The 22,316-nt window shown below is 42.1% G+C and overlaps 1 protein-coding gene across 3 annotated transcripts in view; it reads left to right on the top strand.

Annotated features, from left to right (window-relative positions):
* The window catches only part of CACNA1A (calcium voltage-gated channel subunit alpha1 A), a 178,070-nt gene that overhangs the window by 39,076 nt on the left and 116,678 nt on the right, over positions 1 to 22,316 (top strand). For all 3 annotated transcript variants that reach the window (XM_069947847.1, XM_069947839.1, XM_069947855.1), the window contains exons 2-3: positions 4,596 to 4,701; positions 6,985 to 7,124. In XM_069947847.1, the coding sequence (XP_069803948.1) occupies positions 4,596 to 4,701; positions 6,985 to 7,124 (246 nt within the window). The remainder of the gene's footprint in view (positions 1 to 4,595; positions 4,702 to 6,984; positions 7,125 to 22,316) is intronic.

Genomic DNA, 22,316 nt, shown 5'->3' with positions numbered 1-22,316 from the left:
GTTGTTACAAGTCCTAGACCAACGATCCAAGGTCCAGATTTTGCTTGGAGTAGTGCCGGTGATCTTTCTAACACTTGTTGTTATTGTCACCTTAAAAGAGAATTTTAAATTTCCATATTCTGATGCTTTAGATATATGTCAGAAGCACCAGTCAAGGTCTGTAAACTGCAGTAGCCACCTAACCCAATGACGGGGCCACCAGCTACAGTAGGGACATATATATGCATGCTTAGGTCAGCTGACCCCACTGCAAACCTTCCTCTGCCTATAGCAGGTATGCACAGCTTGGCAGTAGGTAAGGGCTGAAAGATAAAATCCCTAAAGGGCCTTTTACATAGGCAAATTATCGTGCAAAAAAAAATAAATTGTTAAATTGTTCAAATTTAAACAATAATCTTTTGGTGTAAACGCAGTAATGATCAAACGACAAATGAAAATGTATTTGTATGTTGCTGATCGCATCATTGTTAATCGTTCTCAAGTCTTTCAGTGTAAACACTCATCGTTCACAGGATATATGATTACGATCATAATTGCGAACGCATTAACCACTTTTTATAGCGATTTATCTTCTCATCTAAACGCCTATTGTAATAAAGAAAAAAATTATTGCTTGTCATTCGCTAAACAATCGCGGAGGCGATTTATCTGTACGTCTAATTTTAGCAGCAAACCTTGTACGTAATGATTTTATTTTGCAAATTGCTTATATTATAATGGATTACAGTGCAGTTACATCCAGTGACTCACAGGTAACGTCTTCTCTAATCAGAGGTGTTCACTTTACCTTCTCTTCGTCATCAGGCCTAGACCACCATGATGATTTCTTCTCAGCTATGACTCGTCTCTGCAGAACTTGCCAGACTAGCATCTTAGGCCTGTACTTCAGCACCTTCCTTACTTTTTCTACCACCTACACTATCTCAAACTGTAATAATCACTCCCACCTTACTGTCCTGCACCATAAACTGGGTAGGGATGGTAGGAGAAGTTGGCAGATTGGGAAGAAGTGGGTAGGTCCAGTAGGTATATAGGTTGCTTCAGTAGTCCCCCCTCCCTTATATGTAGTTTTCCCTCAGTAGATAGCTTCCCCCCTGTATATAGTATACCACCTCTAGGTAGGACACCTTTGTAGGTAGCTTGCTCCCTGTAGTGTACTTACTTTTCCACTTGTAGGTAGGGCCCCCTTGTAGATAATATACCACCTCTAGGTAGGACACCTTTGTAGGTAGCTTGCTCCCTGTAGTGTAGTTACTTTTCCACTTGTAGGTAGGGCCCCCTTGTAGATAGTATACCACCTCTAGGTAGGACACCTTTCTAGGTAGCTTGCTCCCTGTAGTGTACTTACTTTTCCACTTGTAGGTAGGGCCCCCTTGTAGATAGCATACCACCTCTAGGTAGGACACCTTTGTAGGTAGCTTGCTCCCTGTAGTGTAGTTACTTTTCCACTTGTAGGTAGGGCCCCCTTGTAGATAGTATACCACCTCTAGGTAGGACACCTTTGTAGGTAGCTTGCTCCCTGTAGTGTACTTACTTTTCCACTTGTAGGTAGGGCCCCCTTGTAGATAGTATACCACCTCTAGGTAGGACACTTTTGTAAGTAGTTTGCCTCCTGTAGTTAGGAGCCCCCTGCCCTGATTACCTTTGTATTATAAGGAATATATGGTGTGTGGAGCAAGTTCTGTTGTAAGTAAATCAGTACAATGTAATTCCACAATTGATGTACCAGAGCAGTGCCCAGGAAGCAGAGATCATACGAAAAGCTTTCTAAGGGTAAACTAGGGACATGTTAGTAGTAGTATCTAGGTAAAATGGTGACAAGTCTAATTTAAATCACCCAATGGCTTAGCTATAGGGAGAACACGTGTCACATAAGAGGACAGTACTACTATGACTGGCGCTGTACTGATTTTGCCGTACTGCCCCGCCACATCTGGCTTACATTTCCTCAGCTTGGCCATCATGGGCTGGGAGATAAAGATATATATGATATAATTGAATGCATTCACACATACCATCAGCACGTTCCTGTAACTCTGGCACTGTGCCAGGCGAACAGATAGAAGAGGGGGTGGAATTTGGAATCCAGGTACTTACAGATTTCTTCTTGTCTATCAGATTAATTCATATTTTGTATTTTAATCAAGCGTCTGCTGGGAGAGCCAGCTCACTAGACGACAAGATGTCCTTGCTGTAGGCAGACGCAGTCACATGGTGGGCTTGGCACTAAAGTGTGATTGTGTTGTGACATGTTGTGACAGTGCACATATTCTCTCAGAGCATTGTTTGACTGTACCCTGTCACAATGTAAGTGTGAGGAAAAGCTGCTGAATGTGGCAGAATTACTCCAGCACAGGCTTATGGGGAAGGAAAGAGTGGAGGCCTTGTATCTCCCATTACACAGCACGTAGGGATGTAGCAGAGCTGAATATGTCACTGAATCGATTGTACACCCTCATAACTCTGGAAAGATAATGCTGTAGGTTTGGCCAAAGTTTTATAATATATTCTTATCATTTTACCACAAAGCTAATAGGACTGTACACAAGGTGCACCTAAGCCTACATAAATACACATTACACACACAGCCATACATTACATACACAGATTTGACAAACATATGCACATAACATGCATGTACAGGCAGTACACACATAATCACATTACATATATACACATTACACACATTGTAAACATATACACAAATATGCACATTACATGTATATACAGGCAGTACATACATACATAACTACATTACATATATACACAAATATGCACATTACATGCATATACAGACAGTACAGACATAACTACATTACATATATACACATTACACACAGTGCATACACACACACTGTAAACATATACACAAATATAGACATTTTATGCATACACACATACAGGATATATATACACACATATGGTAGACTTTATTCTTCATGTTGGAGTTATACGCCAGGGGTATTCCCTATTGTACGCCTCCACCATGAGCCTTAGATGTAAGGCACTGACCTCTTGGTATGTGATTTTTAAGTTTAATTAAAGCACAGAGATAAACAGCTGATGTGACCTATGAATATTTACCCCCTCACTTATTTATATGTGTTTTCTTTATTACTTCTTTTTTTTTTTTTTTACTCTGATGGACTATTCAGAACATCTTGTGGTATATCTACAGGGGTTATAAGGCCCCTTTATGGTGCGTTTACACAGACAGATTTTTTAAGCCAAAGCCAGGAATGGATTTGAATAAAGGACAGATCCCAGTCTTTCCTTATGACCTGTTCTCTGTTTATAGTCTGTTCCAGACTTTGGCTCTAAAGATCTGTCAGATAAATCTCTCTGTGTAAACCCACCATTATACAGGTTAATTATCGTGCAAATAAGCATTCCTAGGAATACTTGTTGTTGACAATCATCCTGTGTAAAAGGGTGAGTGATCAGCTGATGTAGTGATCAGCAAACGCACATTCATAAGCTGACTGGATCTTTTGTGCGGACCATTCAATGCGTTAATACCGTCTGCACATCACCCTGTGTAAACTGATTGTGATGCATTGAATGGGCCACACATACTGTATGTTACAGCGACCCAACTGTACAACTGATCATACCTTGTATAGGCTCAACAAATGAACACAACAATCACAGCCCATCAGCCTGTGTAAAAGGGCCTTTATAGATCTTCTCTATATGGTGATATGGAGCATGCTTGTATAACCTGGGTATCTACTGTATATAATTATATATGTACAGCTGGTATAACCTGGGTATCTCCTGTATATCATTATATACGACAGGTGGTATAACCTGGGTATCTCCTGTATATAATTATATATGTATAGCTGGTATAAACTGGGTATCTCCTGTATATAATTATATATGTATAGCTGGTATAAACTGGGTATCTACTGTATATAATGATACATGTACAGCTGCTATAACCTGGGTATCTCCTGTATATAATTATATATATATATATACAGCTGGTATAACCTGGGTATCTACTGTAAATAATGATACATGTACAGCTGGTATAACCTGGGTATCTCCTGTATATAATTATATATGTACAGCTGGTATAACCTGGGTATCTTCTGTATATAATTATATGTGTATAGCTGGTATAACCTGGATATCTCCGGTATTTAATTTTATATGAACAGCTGGTATAACCTGGGTATCTCCTGTATATAATTATATATGTATAGCTGGTATAACCTGGGTATCTACTGTATATAATGATACATGTACAGCTGGTATAACCTGGGTATCTCCTGTATATAATTATATATAGAACATGCTGGTATAACCTGGGTATCTCCTGTATATAGTGATATTGAGCATTTTGATATAACCTGGGTAAATAATTATATATGTACAACTGGTATAAGTTATACATCTCCTGTATATAGTGATATAACCCTTGCTGGTATAATATGAGTACCCTCTAGTATAATATATACATAGTCTGTTATATATGTATCTACAGTGAACAGTATACTAAGTTATTTGTCAATAATGAATATAGAATAATACCAGTGTATTCTGCATTACTGTATAGTACATATTCTTTTCCTTAACCAGCCCTTTACTCCTTTTGAATACATGATTTTAGCAACTATTATAGCGAATTGCATTGTTTTGGCAATGGAGCAGCATCTGCCAGAGGGGGACAAGACACCCATGTCCGAGCGCCTGGTAAGACCCTGTTTTTTTAACCTCATAAGGGGGGGCAGGGGTTGTGATAGTAATTCACCTACAAAATAGTATTTACAGTGTTAAAAAATATACAAGAGAATTTTTGTAGAAGATTTAAAGGGAAAATATCATTTTTCTAATGTTATAAATGCATGTTGGAGAACCTCAGAGTTGTTCTGCGTTAGCTGATTTCTAGTACAGAAGGGCTATAATGATTAATATGATGATTACAGCGTCATTTAGTTCTGTCAGCCATTGCTTATAATGTTTTATCAATGGTGAAAATCGCTGAGTGATGTTAAAGGAGTTTAGGCGAGAGGAGTCCAAACTTATAGTCTCCACCTATGTGACTTTCTGACTGTGTCTGTGTTACAGTGTTCTCCAACCAGTGGCTCTCTAGCTGTTATAAAACTACAACTCCGGCAGCAGTTAAAGCATGATGGGAGTTGTAGTTTAGCCAAAGCTGGAGAGCTACAGGTTGGAGACTGTTGCTTGGTAATATGCAAGATGAATTGTAAGGAGCGCTCCACCCACCCATGGAGCCTACCGGCCAAAGAAGTGGAGCAGAGTTATTAATGTGCTGGAAGTGCGGAAACAGACATGAGAGTGTCCTGACGTCCATACAACGCTAATAATAGAGCTGGTGCAGAACTGTCATTAAAGTTTTGGGGTTTTTCTTTAAGTCAATTGATGCCAAAAAGTTATACAGATTAACAGTACTTTCAGTACTTATTAGCTGCTGTATGTCCTGCAGGAAGTGGTGCATACCTTTCACTGTTCACTTTGTCCCTGGAAAGCTACCAAGAGTACAAGATGATGATGTCATCCTGTAGTTCACAGGAAGTCAGCTGACCCAGGACAGACCACTTCCTGTTGCACATAAAGCTATGTCCTTTTTTTGGTAGTCTGAGCGCTGGTCAGTAATACTTATGTGTAAAGCAAAAAGTCTGCACTTTCCTCAGCGTTTCCACCACCACAACATCCACCATCAAATACTATTTGCATATATAGTGTGGTATAGGATGGTGGTTACACCACATTATATGACTGAACCTTCTTTGCATGCGCATGAGCAAGGAGGAGCCATCCTTCCGAAACGTCAGCACATGGGCATAGCTAGGATTCATGGGGCCCCATGGCAAAAAACTGCATTGAGCCCCAAAAACTGCACTGAGACCCATGAATCCTGTAGCCCCCCCCCCCCCTTCTCCCCAGTAAGCCTCTGGCAGTGCATCAGTGCAGCCACCCTAACCCCCACACACCCCAGGACAGCCTGCCCTATAGATCATAGAGCATTTGTATGCCTGTCCAGGGGGTAAGGGGGTGATGTGCTGACCGGGAATGTCTAAGGGGAGGGGAGGGGGGATGCGATGCTGTCTGGGCTCTCGCCTGTCCGGCGAGTGGGTGGCGATGCTGGTGTGAGCTGTACCATGAGGCAAACCATGCTCCACCAGATCGTGCCCTGTGCCTGTGCCCCATAGCAGCTGCGTGGTCTGCCTCCATGGTAGCTACACCACTGCATCTGTGGAGGAAAATTGCAAAGTTTGGGCGTTTAGGGTAATTATGTCAGCCACGAGCCTTCATCTGTACACTGTACCTATGGAATAAATTATCTTTTATGTTAGCTACGAACTGTGAGTACATGTTCTTCTAAAGAAGAGTTGTACCGCATGTGTGCAAAGAAGGTATAGTCGTATATAGTGGTGTAACCAACTACAGTAACAAAATGTATGAATGCAGATGAGCTTGGAATAAAACAGATGAATACAAAGCCCCAACCACTATAAAGATATATGAAGAAATTAATCAGCTCAGAATATTGGACCCCAATCACATATTCACTTTAAAGCTATGTTCTCACACTATCTTTGCTTAGTATTTTTGAACCAAAATCAGTAGAGGATTGAAAAAACAGGCTATGTTCACACACTGTGGAAATTGAGTGGATGGCCGCCATTTAATGGCAAATAATTGCCGTTATTTTAAAAACAAATATTTGCCATTAAATGGCGGCCATCCACTCAATTTCAACAGTGTGTGAACAGAGCCTTTCTGTATTTTCAATCCACTCCTCGTTTTGGTTGAAAAATACTGAGCAAAAAAACTGTGTGAACATAGCCTAAAATTGTTTTTTTGTTTTTTTTACACAGGACATACTTACTTTTTCACATTACTATTTTAAAAGGTTTCTTAATCCATAGTGCAAGAGATGTTTTTTTTGCTGGTGACAATGGCGGACAGCAAATACGCCTTTAGCTACATGCAGTATTACTTTCTCCCCAGGATGACACAGAACCTTACTTCATTGGAATATTCTGCTTTGAAACGGGAATCAAGATTATTGCCTTGGGGTTTGCATTTCATAAAGGATCCTATCTACGCAATGGCTGGAACATGATGGACTTTGTGGTTGTTCTCACTGGGTAAGTGTCCTCTACAGCCAACATCTAATGCTCCTGTTCTCATTGTCTCTGCCAGATTAAACTATATGTCTTATCTCCTCATCCTAATACACAGACATCAGGACACACAGACCTCTCCTCATCCTACTACACAGACCCCCTCCTCACCCTAATACACAGACCTCTCCTCATTCTAATGTGGGGTCCCTCCACTGGTGCAGTCCTATGCACCTTAGTAAGTTGTTCTCTCAGGTTAACAAAGTGGGAATTGTAGTGCCTTATATTCCCCACGAGGTGTCTCCACTGGTTTTTGTCTTTTATGCACAGCTGAAGTCAAGGGTTAACTGTTTTGTATCACCTGCTATATGCTGACCAGTCATATGTGCTCTTTCTTCCTATCCTATCCTTCTCTCTCACCCAAACTCAGCCCCACCACACACAGAAGGGTTTAGATTTACTCCTGTAGGAGGAGTTAACCTGGTGGAGAAAGTGAGTCAGTTCTTACTTAGTTTCCAGAGTGAGAGGACACAAGTAGACCTAGTTCCTGCAAAAGTTAAGCCAGGGCCTGGCTTTGGCCAGGGCCCCTGACAGGGACCAGAGATCACAAACCACAGACTTTATTTGATGCAAGCAACCAAGTTCACTATGCAGTGCTAAGCTTACCTTAGGGGCAAGAAGCCACCTAGGATAACCCTTGCCCACCCCAGGAACCCTTCTAAAATGTACAGGGCAGTTTTCTGACACTAGAGGAACTGACCCCAGTAAGACAAAGCTACCAGAGTAAAGGTAACCAATGACTGGGGCTTGTGCTACCCTAGTAGGACGAGTAGCTTGCAACTGCAGGGCAGAAGGCGGTCAGACTATAGTCTATATGTGAGTACGAGTATCTTCTTCTCTACACACCAGTTCCTGCAGAGCACATATTCTACATGGGACAGGGCTCCTCTGGCAACTCCTCTCCTCTTCCTTCTCTTTGCAAACACCTACCTCTACAAAGCACCTGCTCCTACAAAGTACTGGTTCTACCTTACTGCCAGCAACTACATTTTAATATCAAGATTTGCACTAACTGCATTAAGTGTACTGTTCACCTCAAGCCTTGTTAAGTAAAGTGAATCTCACCTTTATACACCTACATCCAAAACATCACAGAAGTGGCCAAGTAGCAGTAGCAAGAGTAGTAGTTGAAACCACCACCACAGCAATACAAACCACTCCTCCTCCTAATACACAGACCTCTCCTCACTCTAATACACAAACCTCTTCTCATCCTAATACACAGACCCCTCCTCATCCTAATACACAGACCTCTCCTCATTCTAATACACAGACCTCTCCTCATCCTAATACACAGACCCCTTCTCATTCTAATACACAGACCTCTCCTCCCCCTAATACACAGACACCAGGACACACAGACCTCTCCTCATCCTCATACACAGACATCAGGACACACAGACCTCTCCTCATCCTAATATGCAGACCTGTCTGCATCCTAATGCTGTGGCTCGGGCGCTGTATACTAGTGTTGCACCAGCTAGTAGGCTCTAGTGTTTTGGGGGGACTTGTAACGGTGGCCAGTAGTGGTATTACCCACCCCCGGACCTGTGGTAGGACTAGTGTGAGGTGAGGTAAACAGATGTTAACTTTACTTGAATCAGAATCAACTTCAGTACAATACAGAAAAATATAAGGACAATACTGCTCACAAGTGCTAGTGCAAAAATATATTAGACAATACTTCTTAGACAGACTTAGGTAGCAGGAGGTAGGAGAAGAAGAAAGTTGTTTGTCATGGTAGTGTAGGGGCCGGATAGGAGCCCGTGCCTAATTAGTACAGTACTCTGCCGGGATGTGTGTGAATGATAACTTGAAGTAATCCTCATACTCACACTTAGATAAATCTGTGTTATCTGACTGCCTTCTGCCTACACAGTCTTAGATACGACCCTGTGAGGTAGTAAAAGTCCCAGACCTCTGTCTCTGGATGAAGCTAACTAGTGAAAGTTTTCCCACGTAGTCGAACATTGTCAGTTGAGAGCGGCTAACTTGCATCTGTGCTCTACTGCGGATCAATCCCTCTTCCTCTCTTTCTTAGGGGGTGACTGTCCTGAAGTTAAGATCCTTGGCGTAGGCAAGGGTGTTTACTATTTCTCCGTTTACCCTGGGATTAAGTTCAGCATTGCATAGCTGCTGTGGTCTCTTTTGCTAGAACTGCAACTAGACTATTCTGACTCCTCACTGGTCTAAAGCCAGACTACAACTAACTACCTACAGAGGAAGTCTGAGAGCAAACAGTGTAAAAAAGACTAAACCTTCCCACCTAAACTGCAGCTGTGCACAGGGGGAGTGAGACACCTAGTGGCTGGGGTACGGGAAAGCAACTAACTGCACTAGCTGAACTAGCTTTACCTGGGTGAACTAGTTTTACAAGAGGATCAACCCGTAGTGGGACACTAAACTAATACACAGACATCAAGACACACAGACCCCCCTCATCCTAATACACAGACCTCTCCTCATCCTCAGTAAGGCAGGGATTGATCATGCTACAAATCTGGAAGCAGGCGTAGACTTCTTGTGCAGAGCCTGTGCTAGGCACAGGGCCGGGCAGGGAGAAGGAGGTGGGGCCTTATTTAAGACTGGTGTATGAGTACACCAGTTTTGATAAATGTCCTCCATTGTGCTTGTCTCTACTTGTGACCACAAATCTAAAGGTTCATTTACTTTTTTTTTTTGCAGCTTCCCTTTCTCTTACTGCAGTATTCCTATGCTGGTAACAATGACTAACATGTAAACGTCTCTCTTTACATTGTTCCCATTCTGTAAAGTGAAATCTATGTATCCCCATGGCTGGGGTTTCATGTCTCATTGCCTTAGCTACTATAGTATGAATAATTATGACCCACACTGGATAATGACACATAGAGATTAGCAATATAATGCACCCGATTGTAAGGTAGCTGTAGTGATTATCACTATGCGTTCACCATGACCTCCCACCTTGGTCTATACAGCGTCCGCTTGCGTCTTATAACTTATCCTGGAGCCCAGCCAGCGCTCTCCTTATGCTTTGTCTTGCCACATTAGTGGATGGCGGTACATTTCTGCAGCACTGTAACTAGTTCAGGCTTTAAATAACTGTCCTCATTGTCTTGTCCCGGCTGTGGCATTCTGGGAAGTCAGTGCACCTGGGAATACATCCTATCTCTTTCCCTACAGCTGCTAGATTTGAATTTTCTTATTGTATCGGCTGATGAACTCAATACAGTTTTATCAAACATGCCACCGGCTTTTCATCTACCTCCATTAACTCAGAATGGGAAGAGGAGAGGGACGGTTCTGTATAAATCAGGGAGAGATAAAACATGAAGTAATGGTTGTAAGCTGTGTGTCATATTCAATAAAACCTCTTCTGTCTTCAGGTATCTTTTTTAAATTAAGTTATATAATTCAAAATCTGGCCATGGTTGAAAGCAGGAGCATATGGGCATTCAGATAGACTGGTATTTCTCATAGACCTAAAAGACACAGCTATCTGTAAGTGGAGATAGGCAGGGTATTCCCTGAAGCTTCTCGTGATACATAGTTCTACACCCTTTCTATAAGGCGTAATAAATAATAAAGTATATACGGTAATAGTACAGTAGTAGTATTACATAGTAGTATATAATAAAGGTATTGTATCTGCCGAATTCCAAGCCTATTGCATAATGTATATGTATTGAACTCATTAATAGGACAGGATACAGTAAGCTCCACCTAGTGGTGGCAATAGGTAGAGAAAATGTCAGATTTTACATCAGAGGATTTGGAGCTCTGTATAAAAGGAGTTATAAATATACATTAAAGGGGTTGGCCACTTTATAGTAAAATTGCTCAGTGTACAGTATTGGTAACTGTACTCACTGTATATACTGACAGCAGCTCCCTGTGTACCTCATACAGCTAATATCAGAGCCCCCTGCTCTGCCCTGCGGTGTTTTGGTCCATAAGATTGCTTACATGGAGGAGCATGTGACCATGCCCCGCCCTCCAGTGTCCACACTGAGCCTGTATATGTCTATGGAGGACACAGTGGACAGGGCATGGTCACATGCTCCTCCATATCGGCCATTTTATGGACTGAAACAAAACAGAGCCGGGCAGTAGAGCCTGGTGAAGGGTGTCTGATTTTAGCTCTATGAGGTACACAGGGAGCTGTTGTCAGTATATACATTGAGCACACCTACTAATACTTTGTACTAACCTATTTTACTATAAAGTGGACAACCCCTTTAAGGATTATTCAGCACATGAACTAGATTCTAGAATTTCTCTTTTTGAGTCTGAGCAACTTGGGAGAACATTCCTGCCCTGTCAATAAAGCAATCCCTCTTTTATCAGTACAGTCACACAAACTGTAAAAACAGCAGGCAGGCGGGGCTGGGTGAGAAAAAAAGAAACATGTGAACTCACCTGTCCCTGTGCCTCCAGTGTGCCTTCCAGGAATGTGCAGAGAGCCTGGTGTGAACTGGGTCTATTTTTAATTTTTGGCTGACACACCCGCTTGCCTTTAGCCTCCTGGCAATGCAGAAGTTACACTGCTCACTGCTAGCCTTGATTGCTGCAGCTGAGTAGTGTTGTTTGATTGACAGATGCCTCTGCCTGTCCGGAACCTTGAGGATCAGGGCGCCGGTCCAATGGGGATCCGGAACAGGCTCTTGATCCTCATAAATGAAAGTTGAGCCAGTCTCTCACTGCTGGCTATTAAGGTTCATACCCTGATCCCCCTGTCTATTCCTGCGATCCCCGTTCCTAATTCCTCTGCTTGCTCAACCTGTTACCTGACCTCCCGCCTGACCTTTGACTATCCGATTGTTCCCTGATTTTGTACTGCATTGCCCATTTGGTTCTGACTTGGCTTGTTGACTTCCCTTTATTGTGTTTGTTTGTCTGTCTAGTTCTGTGTTACACTTATAGAGTATAGGGCACGTTTTTGTGGTTGTCCGCAGCTGCCAAGGGACGTTTGAGGCAAATAGGTAGGGACAGTGGGTGGGTTCAGACTTAGGGCCCACTGTTTCGTCTCATCCCTACCTCCCTGTCCTGACAGCGCGCTCCAACGTCAGATTCATCGCCGCCGGCTGTCATCTTCTGCAAGAAACCAGGTGTGTCAGTGTCCCGCCCAAGTCACTGATTGGCTGGGTGGGCAATTACTCAACTGGGGTCATGACATTGCAGCTAGAAGAGCTGCAGGACACCAGCTAATGTGACTGGGACTTGGGAGTGTCCCTGCAGAGGCATTGGAATGGGCAAATTCACTTGTTTGTTATTTTTCTCACCCATCCCCATCTGCCTGTTGTTTTTACAGTTGCTGAAACTTCTCCTTTTAAGTTATGTCACCCCTTTATATATATGAAGTTCTCAGCACCATTCTGAAGCTTTCATTCTGCACATTTCATATAAATGTATGTATGAATATACCATGTCTTTGTTCTCTCTACAGTCAAAAATGCATTTTACCATTGGTGGACATTGTAATTTGGGCGGGTCTTCACAGCCATCATCGGAATGGGCCACTCCTACTGGAGTGGAGGCAGGGATTCATCTTCTGTGGCACAGGTGCAGTAAGAGCAGATAAGGAATTGGCAACACCACTGCCCAATCATGGCTGCGGCCCAGAGAATGAATTCTGGCCTCCAGAGCATCCTATTCTGATGAAGTCACTGAGGGGGTGGGGAATAAGGTGCTGATGTAGGCAGGGAGATGGGGCACAATGGCCGTGAAGCCCTGCCCAAATTACACGGTCCGACAATGATAAAATGCATTTTTGACTGAAGGAAGAACAAAGCCATGGTTTATACAGGTAGATATGACATGTGCAGAATGTAAGCTTCAGAATGGTGCTCAGAACTCCACATATGGAAAGAGGGGTGACACTATCACTTTAAGGGACCCTCCTAACATATAGATATTGCCCAAAATAAAAAAAAACCCTTTAGGAAGAGTCAATGTGCCAGCACCTTTGGACCACTGTATTGATCTAAGCTCACATATTAGCTTCCTAGGAAGCTACTACCTGCAGCCTCCTTTAGTGTCAGGTCGTGTACTGCCTGGAATGAGCCTACCCTATGGTTGCATTCCCCTCTAGTCATCTATTGTTGTAATAAAATTAAACCTATCATTATAAATTACTTTTGACTTGTCATCAGGCATCTCTGCAGAGACCCGCTCCAATCAGGAGATAGTGTGGCAGCCATACCATCCACTCCCCAGTCACTGACTAATTCTGACAATGTAGCCTAATACACTTACATTGTTGGAATTAGGAGGCACAGGTGCTGCGCTCTCTCCTGCTATATCTCCTGATCGGAGTGGTTCTCAGTAGTGAGACCCTCTGCAATCAATAACAATTTTTCACAATTTTCACATGCCTAATGACATGCCATAAGATATTGTTTATGACATTGACTCTTTAGGGTAAATTCACACGGGCAGATCCGCCGGGAGTCTCAAACACGAAATCCGCAGCTAATCCGCAATACACGTATTATTAATAATAAGAATAATACGTGTATTGCGGATTTCGTGCGTGAGACTCCCGGCAGATCCGCCCGTGTGAATTTACCCTTAAAAGGAGATTTTATGTTTGCAACCTTCACCTTTTAGCTATAATGGCTACAAAGAGCATCTCTCATCCTGGAGGACCCTGTATGGCGCGTCTTCATTTAGACAAAAATTTTGCACAGTTTTTTAAGCGGGAAGATGCCTCAAAAATGCCCCTCCCAAAAAAAAAAAAAAAAAAAAAGACTGGCAGCAGTTTTTTCACATTATAGTGTAAATTACTAAAGGCATTTAATGATTCATGTGATTCTTTATCATGTTTTATTTTGAAGAATTGGGTAAAACGCCCAGAAAAAATGCCAATATGCCTATAGACATGATTCTTTCCCCTGCTGTTTTAACCCCCTTTAAATGTGTTTGGGGGAAAGACACCAGCGTTTCTGTGGAAGAACGTTGAATGCATAACCTACTGGGAATTCACAAAACTGCAAAGGCACTAAGAAAAAAAAACAAAGTGCCATAGCAAAAAACATCTTGTGGGTATGTGCGTTTCATTTCTCTGTATTGACTCTAAGCTTACATCTGGCTGCAGTATTTATGACCAAAAAAACCCCCACAATGTCCCAATTTTGCCATTTTTAGTGGCATCTTTAAAAAAAAAAAAACCTGGTTTGAATGCTGTATTAGGCTGGACAATCAGAAAAAAAAATGTTTAACGTTCCAGACAGTCCTTCTATCAACACCTTTGGGGTTTTTGGCAGGAATTCCCCTGTAAATGTATGCAGTTCACAATACACCACCACCATTCCTCCCTTTGACCTACTTTGGAGGACAGACTGCTTACAGTGCATTAACTATTGCTTGTATATTATATTGTATAATATATATCCCGTGGCTCGCCATCAGAGAATATTTTAAGCCATAGAGGGATGGCTCATCGTCCTGACTGCACCGATGGTAAATGTGTAAGGAAGCCGCAGACACCTCTTTGGGGTATCTGTCTGACATCCGAAGTCATTCATAAAACCTGCATGTCTCCACCCGCCTCTGTCCTCCGCACTTGCTGAGGAGATTGGAGGATGGGAGAGAGCATTCTGTTCCAAGCAAGATGGTATCAATGAACGGTGGTTTGTCACCAAGGTAACAAGACGAAAGGTAGTCGTGGAAACCGTGTGAATGAGGCATGGCTAGTTGCCATGGAAACCTTCTGAATGGGGATAGACCCGGTGCTGTTTGACATCTCCACCCCTCCCAAAATATTACCATAAATCCATAATTTATGGATTTCAAGATATGATATTAATAGTGCAGGAAAAAAAGACTTTCCTAAAGCAGCGGGTGTGTGAACACGGACGTATACTTTATAGGATGGCGGTGGGATGAGGGGCATGAACGAAATGAAGACATTTCCTGTATAGAAAGCCCAGTGAACAGAGATGCTGCCATTCTGCTAGACTCTTACTTGTATTACCTGATGGATATTTATCTGAATGACAGCGCCTGGCTGGCCGTGGCTTCTTGTCATCAGTTTACCAAAGGTCCTGGGAGTGGGATCTGCGGTAGAGATGAGCGAACCTGGAGCATGCTCGAGTCCATCCGAACCTGAACATTCGGCATTTGATTAGCGGTGGCTGCTAAAGTTGGATAAAGCCCTAAGGCTATGTGGAAATCATGGATATAGTCATTGGCTGTATCCATGTTTTCCAGACAACCTTAGAGCTTTATCCAAGTTCAGCAGCCCCAGCTAATCAAATGCCGAACGTTCGGGTTCGGATGGACTCGAACCCGAACCTGGTTCGCTCGTCTCTAATCTGCGGTGATCAGGTGATCGTTGTGGATCCTAAATTTCTAAAGCAGTTGCCTCTAATAAGACTTACTTGTTGGTGCCAACAGATATACCTGCTACCATGATATTCATTCAGACTAAAAGAGGTACTGACAATATGCCAATAGCCAAAGAGCCAGTGTGAAGTGTGAATTACTCTCAGCATCAATGTGGTGGTGTTCAGTGATGCCATTGTTTAGATCAGGGATGGGGAACATTCGGCCCTCCAGCCTTTTTCAAAACTACAATTCCCATCATGCCTGGACAGTCAGAGCTTTAGCTTTGGATGTCCAGACATGATGGGAATTGTAGTTTTGCAAAAGGCCAGAGGGTGAAGGATCGCCATCCCTGATCTAAATGCACGTACCCCCCCTCCCCCCCCCCCCAAAAAAAAAAAACTGGTATAAAGTGAAAAATGTTATGGGACCAGCTAAGTATCACTTTACACCTTGGAGCAGAACATAGGTGTCCTACAGGAGACATTAAGTGGACGCCATGAAACATTTGTGGAGGTCCGACAAGTGGAGGCCAGACAAGTTGAGGCCATGGTCGCACTTTTAGAAAAATCCACCAACTAATGCAGATTGGCCCCATTTTACGGCTCTATGGCTACCATACAAAAAAAAACAGTTCCCTATATGAACGTGCAGATCCCTAATGAAAATATTGAGCGGTGCTTTACAGCCACAATACATGCCTTATATATGCTGATTTGATAGTCCGCCATGAGAAGGGGAAGTAACATGAATAGTAGGCTGGGTGTCACTTGTTCCAATAGAAGAAGCATGAAAGCTTATCACACGTAATTCATCCTTAGTATAAACATTTTAGCGTGAGCTCCCTCTAGAAGTGACTAAAGGCAGACAAAATTTTATTATATTAAAGAATTTGTTGTATATTAAAGAGGAGGAGCTGAGCTAAGTGTAGCAAGTGATAGATCAGTCCCCTAATCCACATTAAAGAATAACATATGAGATACACCTTCAGCTTGGCTGCTTTTCTCCCCGTTACTATAGCTCTTAAACACAGAAGATCAAAAACGTTATTTTAGGCTACTAAGCACAAATCAACCTTGCTTGTTCAGTAATCTTGCATATTGCGTATACTACAATGTATAGGGTAGAGCAAGTACCAGAGAGCATAGCAATCAATAACAATTTTTCACAATTTTCACATGCCTAATGACATGCCATAAGATATTGTTTATGACATTGACTCTTTAGGGTAAATTCACACGGGCAGATCCGCCGGGAGTCTCAAACACGAAATCCGCAGCTAATCCGCAATACACGTATTATTAATAATAAGAATAATACGTGTATTGCGGATTTCGTGCGTGAGACTCCCGGCAGATCCGCCCGTGTGAATTTACCCTTAAAAGGAGATTTTATGTTTGCAACCTTCACCTTTTAGCTATAATGGCTACAAAGAGCATCTCTCATCCTGGAGGACCCTGTATGGCGCGTCTTCATTTAGACAAAAATTTTGCACAGTTTTTTAAGCGGGAAGATGCCTCAAAAATGCCCCTCCCAAAAAAAAAAAAAAAAAAAAAAGACTGGCAGCAGTTTTTTCACATTATAGTGTAAATTACTAAAGGCATTTAATGATTCATGTGATTCTTTATCATGTTTTATTTTGAAGAATTGGGTAAAACGCCCAGAAAAAATGCCAATATGCCTATAGACATGATTCTTTCCCCTGCTGTTTTAACCCCCTTTAAATGTGTTTGGGGGAAAGACACCAGCGTTTCTGTGGAAGAACGTTGAATGCATAACCTACTGGGAATTCACAAAACTGCAAAGGCACTAAGAAAAAAAAACAAAGTGCCATAGCAAAAAACATCTTGTGGGTATGTGCGTTTCATTTCTCTGTATTGACTCTAAGCTTACATCTGGCTGCAGTATTTATGACCAAAAAAACCCCCACAATGTCCCAATTTTGCCATTTTTAGTGGCATCTTTAAAAAAAAAAAAACCTGGTTTGAATGCTGTATTAGGCTGGACAATCAGAAAAAAAAATGTTTAACGTTCCAGACAGTCCTTCTATCAACACCTTTGGGGTTTTTGGCAGGAATTCCCCTGTAAATGTATGCAGTTCACAATACACCACCACCATTCCTCCCTTTGACCTACTTTGGAGGACAGACTGCTTACAGTGCATTAACTATTGCTTGTATATTATATTGTATAATATATATCCCGTGGCTCGCCATCAGAGAATATTTTAAGCCATAGAGGGATGGCTCATCGTCCTGACTGCACCGATGGTAAATGTGTAAGGAAGCCGCAGACACCTCTTTGGGGTATCTGTCTGACATCCGAAGTCATTCATAAAACCTGCATGTCTCCACCCGCCTCTGTCCTCCGCACTTGCTGAGGAGATTGGAGGATGGGAGAGAGCATTCTGTTCCAAGCAAGATGGTATCAATGAACGGTGGTTTGTCACCAAGGTAACAAGACGAAAGGTAGTCGTGGAAACCGTGTGAATGAGGCATGGCTAGTTGCCATGGAAACCTTCTGAATGGGGATAGACCCGGTGCTGTTTGACATCTCCACCCCTCCCAAAATATTACCATAAATCCATAATTTATGGATTTCAAGATATGATATTAATAGTGCAGGAAAAAAAGACTTTCCTAAAGCAGCGGGTGTGTGAACACGGACGTATACTTTATAGGATGGCGGTGGGATGAGGGGCATGAACGAAATGAAGACATTTCCTGTATAGAAAGCCCAGTGAACAGAGATGCTGCCATTCTGCTAGACTCTTACTTGTATTACCTGATGGATATTTATCTGAATGACAGCGCCTGGCTGGCCGTGGCTTCTTGTCATCAGTTTACCAAAGGTCCTGGGAGTGGGATCTGCGGTAGAGATGAGCGAACCTGGAGCATGCTCGAGTCCATCCGAACCTGAACATTCGGCATTTGATTAGCGGTGGCTGCTAAAGTTGGATAAAGCCCTAAGGCTATGTGGAAATCATGGATATAGTCATTGGCTGTATCCATGTTTTCCAGACAACCTTAGAGCTTTATCCAAGTTCAGCAGCCCCAGCTAATCAAATGCCGAACGTTCGGGTTCGGATGGACTCGAACCCGAACCTGGTTCGCTCGTCTCTAATCTGCGGTGATCAGGTGATCGTTGTGGATCCTAAATTTCTAAAGCAGTTGCCTCTAATAAGACTTACTTGTTGGTGCCAACAGATATACCTGCTACCATGATATTCATTCAGACTAAAAGAGGTACTGACAATATGCCAATAGCCAAAGAGCCAGTGTGAAGTGTGAATTACTCTCAGCATCAATGTGGTGGTGTTCAGTGATGCCATTGTTTAGATCAGGGATGGGGAACATTCGGCCCTCCAGCCTTTTTCAAAACTACAATTCCCATCATGCCTGGACAGTCAGAGCTTTAGCTTTGGATGTCCAGACATGATGGGAATTGTAGTTTTGCAAAAGGCCAGAGGGTGAAGGATCGCCATCCCTGATCTAAATGCACGTACCCCCCCTCCCCCCCCCCCCAAAAAAAAAAAACTGGTATAAAGTGAAAAATGTTATGGGACCAGCTAAGTATCACTTTACACCTTGGAGCAGAACATAGGTGTCCTACAGGAGACATTAAGTGGACGCCATGAAACATTTGTGGAGGTCCGACAAGTGGAGGCCAGACAAGTTGAGGCCATGGTCGCACTTTTAGAAAAATCCACCAACTAATGCAGATTGGCCCCATTTTACGGCTCTATGGCTACCATACAAAAAAAAACAGTTCCCTATATGAACGTGCAGATCCCTAATGAAAATATTGAGCGGTGCTTTACAGCCACAATACATGCCTTATATATGCTGATTTGATAGTCCGCCATGAGAAGGGGAAGTAACATGAATAGTAGGCTGGGTGTCACTTGTTCCAATAGAAGAAGCATGAAAGCTTATCACACGTAATTCATCCTTAGTATAAACATTTTAGCGTGAGCTCCCTCTAGAAGTGACTAAAGGCAGACAAAATTTTATTATATTAAAGAATTTGTTGTATATTAAAGAGGAGGAGCTGAGCTAAGTGTAGCAAGTGATAGATCAGTCCCCTAATCCACATTAAAGAATAACATATGAGATACACCTTCAGCTTGGCTGCTTTTCTCCCCGTTACTATAGCTCTTAAACACAGAAGATCAAAAACGTTATTTTAGGCTACTAAGCACAAATCAACCTTGCTTGTTCAGTAATCTTGCATATTGCGTATACTACAATGTATAGGGTAGAGCAAGTACCAGAGAGCATAGCATTATAGAGGCTCTGGATTACTGTACAATGATGAATAATATTGAATCTTCAATCAATCTGAGCATTTAATTGTAATGTCAATGTTTATAGTTAGGGTTAAGAATTGTAAAGTTGTATGTGGATCATGCAGCAGGTTGAAGGCATAAATAGATCCGTATCAAGGAAGACTGATAGAGAAATAATGACATGTCTTTGGAATAATATCTATAATAACTATACTGTGTCTATTATACCAGAATATTATACAATAATACACTGAGATCTATCTATCTATCTCCTATCTATCTATCTATCTATCTATCTATCTATCTATCTATCTATCTATCTATCTGTCTATCTATCTATCTATCTATCTCCTATCTATCTATCTATCTATCTATCTATCTCCTATCTCCTATCTATCTATCTATCTATCTATCTAAGAAAAGTAATGGCTGAACGGCACTGTGCTTCCAGCTTCCAGCCGGTGGGTGCTCGTCCTTGGTAGTCGACCCCCAACTCCACAGGATAGAAAATCAAAAACAGGTAGACGGCACTCCAATCAAGTGAATAGGTGCAAGTTTATTCACCAGTATACGTACAGCTGTACGTATACGGGTGAATAAACTTGCACCTATTCACTTGATTGGAGTGCCGTCTACCTGTTTTTGATTTTCTATCTATCTATCTATCTATCTATCTATCTATCTATCTATCTATCTCCTATCTATCTATCTATCTATCTATCTATCTATCTATCTATCTATCTATCTCCTATCTATCTATCTATCTATCTATCTATCTATCTATCTATCTATCTATCTTGTTCATTGCTCTGGTGACGTTTTAACATTCAACTTAAATTTACCATTTCAACAAAATTAAAGCAGGTTATCAACTCTAACCAGCTGATATGTCCCTATAGCGGACGGGGCGCTGAGCAAATTTACCTTCAGTCTGGTGCTGTTTTCTAGTACTTCGTAGTTTAATCCATATGCTAATTAGTCACTTTGGTGCACTAGGTGGGGGGCTACCCTCATCTAATGAACAGCTGCCCCGTCCCTCCTAATAAATACTGGGGCACCACTCCGCAGTGACATCACTCCAGTGCTCCTCACCGCAGACTGCCGGATGAATATTTATTAGAAGGGGCAGGCCGGATCGGTGCACTAAAGCTGGTAGTCTTGCCCCCAGTGCACTGAACAGCCTGATAAGTAAACTACAAAGAACACAAAAATGGCAGCAAGGATTACAGTAAGAAACTTGCTTTCATTATTAGTGCCCTGGGGTGTATAGGGACATATCAGAAGGTTAGATGCTTCTAACCTGCTGAACGTTTCCCTTTAAAGGGGAACTCCACATAAGGAAAACTTGTTTTCTATTAAAAGTTATATAGATGTGTCTATACAATGTATTACCATATCTGTGAGGTTCTGCCACACTGGTAGCTGATTGACATTAGCGTGTGTTTGCTGAGCACAGGCTGATGATGCAGACATCAGGGTGTGATGTCACAGGAGGCGTGCAGAAGCAGGTGCAGCAAAATCACTGATTGTGCAAAACTCTGCAGTGAAATTAGGGCTGTGTTCACACATGCTGGAGTCTCATTGAAGTACTGCAGCGTATTCACAAAAATGATGCAGTAACACAATTGATGCTAAATGATGCTAAACGGCACAGAGGATCAGAGCTGGCACTGCCACCTGCACAAAAAACGAGGCATAAACAGTATATCCCATGTAACCTAATATCGGATAAAGTCATTGTGGGGCTCAACCTCAAAGATTGAAGATGCTTGATCATAATATGTGCAGGGAGATGAAAAGGAAAAAAATTAAAACTAAATTAAAAAAGTTCTTTACTTTATTCCAATATCTGTATTACACGTTGAGAATACAGGGTGCTGGGGGGGGGCACAATGAAATGATAAAGTGCTGCAAATAATTCAGTAACACAATGAAACTGCAATGTGCGAACACAGCCTAGATGTTCTGCAATAGCTTTGGGCAGGGAATAGGCAGGGTGTAGGTGTAGGACTGTGATGAACAGCTGAGGGAAAGCATTGCATTCTGGGACCTGTAGTACTGTGTACAACTGCTCAATCAGGAAGTACAGCTACACCATACAGAATAAAAAAAAAACCCAAACAAATGGATTTTTGGTAGTTTCACAACTAAGATAGGTAAGTAATGCTTTATGCTTCTGTGGAAGTTTCATCCCCCCCCCCCTCTACCTGGAGTTCCCCTATAAAATAATAGTGCAAGGCAATTTAAGAAACTTTATGTCTTAGCAGAAAAAAGTCTCTTTTCCTACTTATTATTGCTTTTCTCTTCTTTCCTGTGAACACACTGCACAGAACTGCACAGTAGTTTCCTGTTAGATTATCTCACTGAGGGATCAGATTACAGCTGCCTACAAAAGTCTATGGAGAGGGTAGGGGAAATAAACATAGGCAGAGATACACAGGAAAGGCTCCTGCAGCTTATAATGAGTGTTAAATCTCATCAAAGTACCTATCTATTAAGAATGTGCCATCAATGTCTGCTCAGTGGGGTCTGGCTTATCTTACCCATGTTAGTTACCCAAT

This window comes from Dendropsophus ebraccatus, chromosome 1, assembly GCF_027789765.1.
Source record: "Dendropsophus ebraccatus isolate aDenEbr1 chromosome 1, aDenEbr1.pat, whole genome shotgun sequence".
Lineage (NCBI taxonomy): Eukaryota > Metazoa > Chordata > Amphibia > Anura > Hylidae > Dendropsophus > Dendropsophus ebraccatus.
Note: the sequence above shows the minus strand (reverse complement) of the source record. Positions and strands in the feature narration are given on the sequence as shown.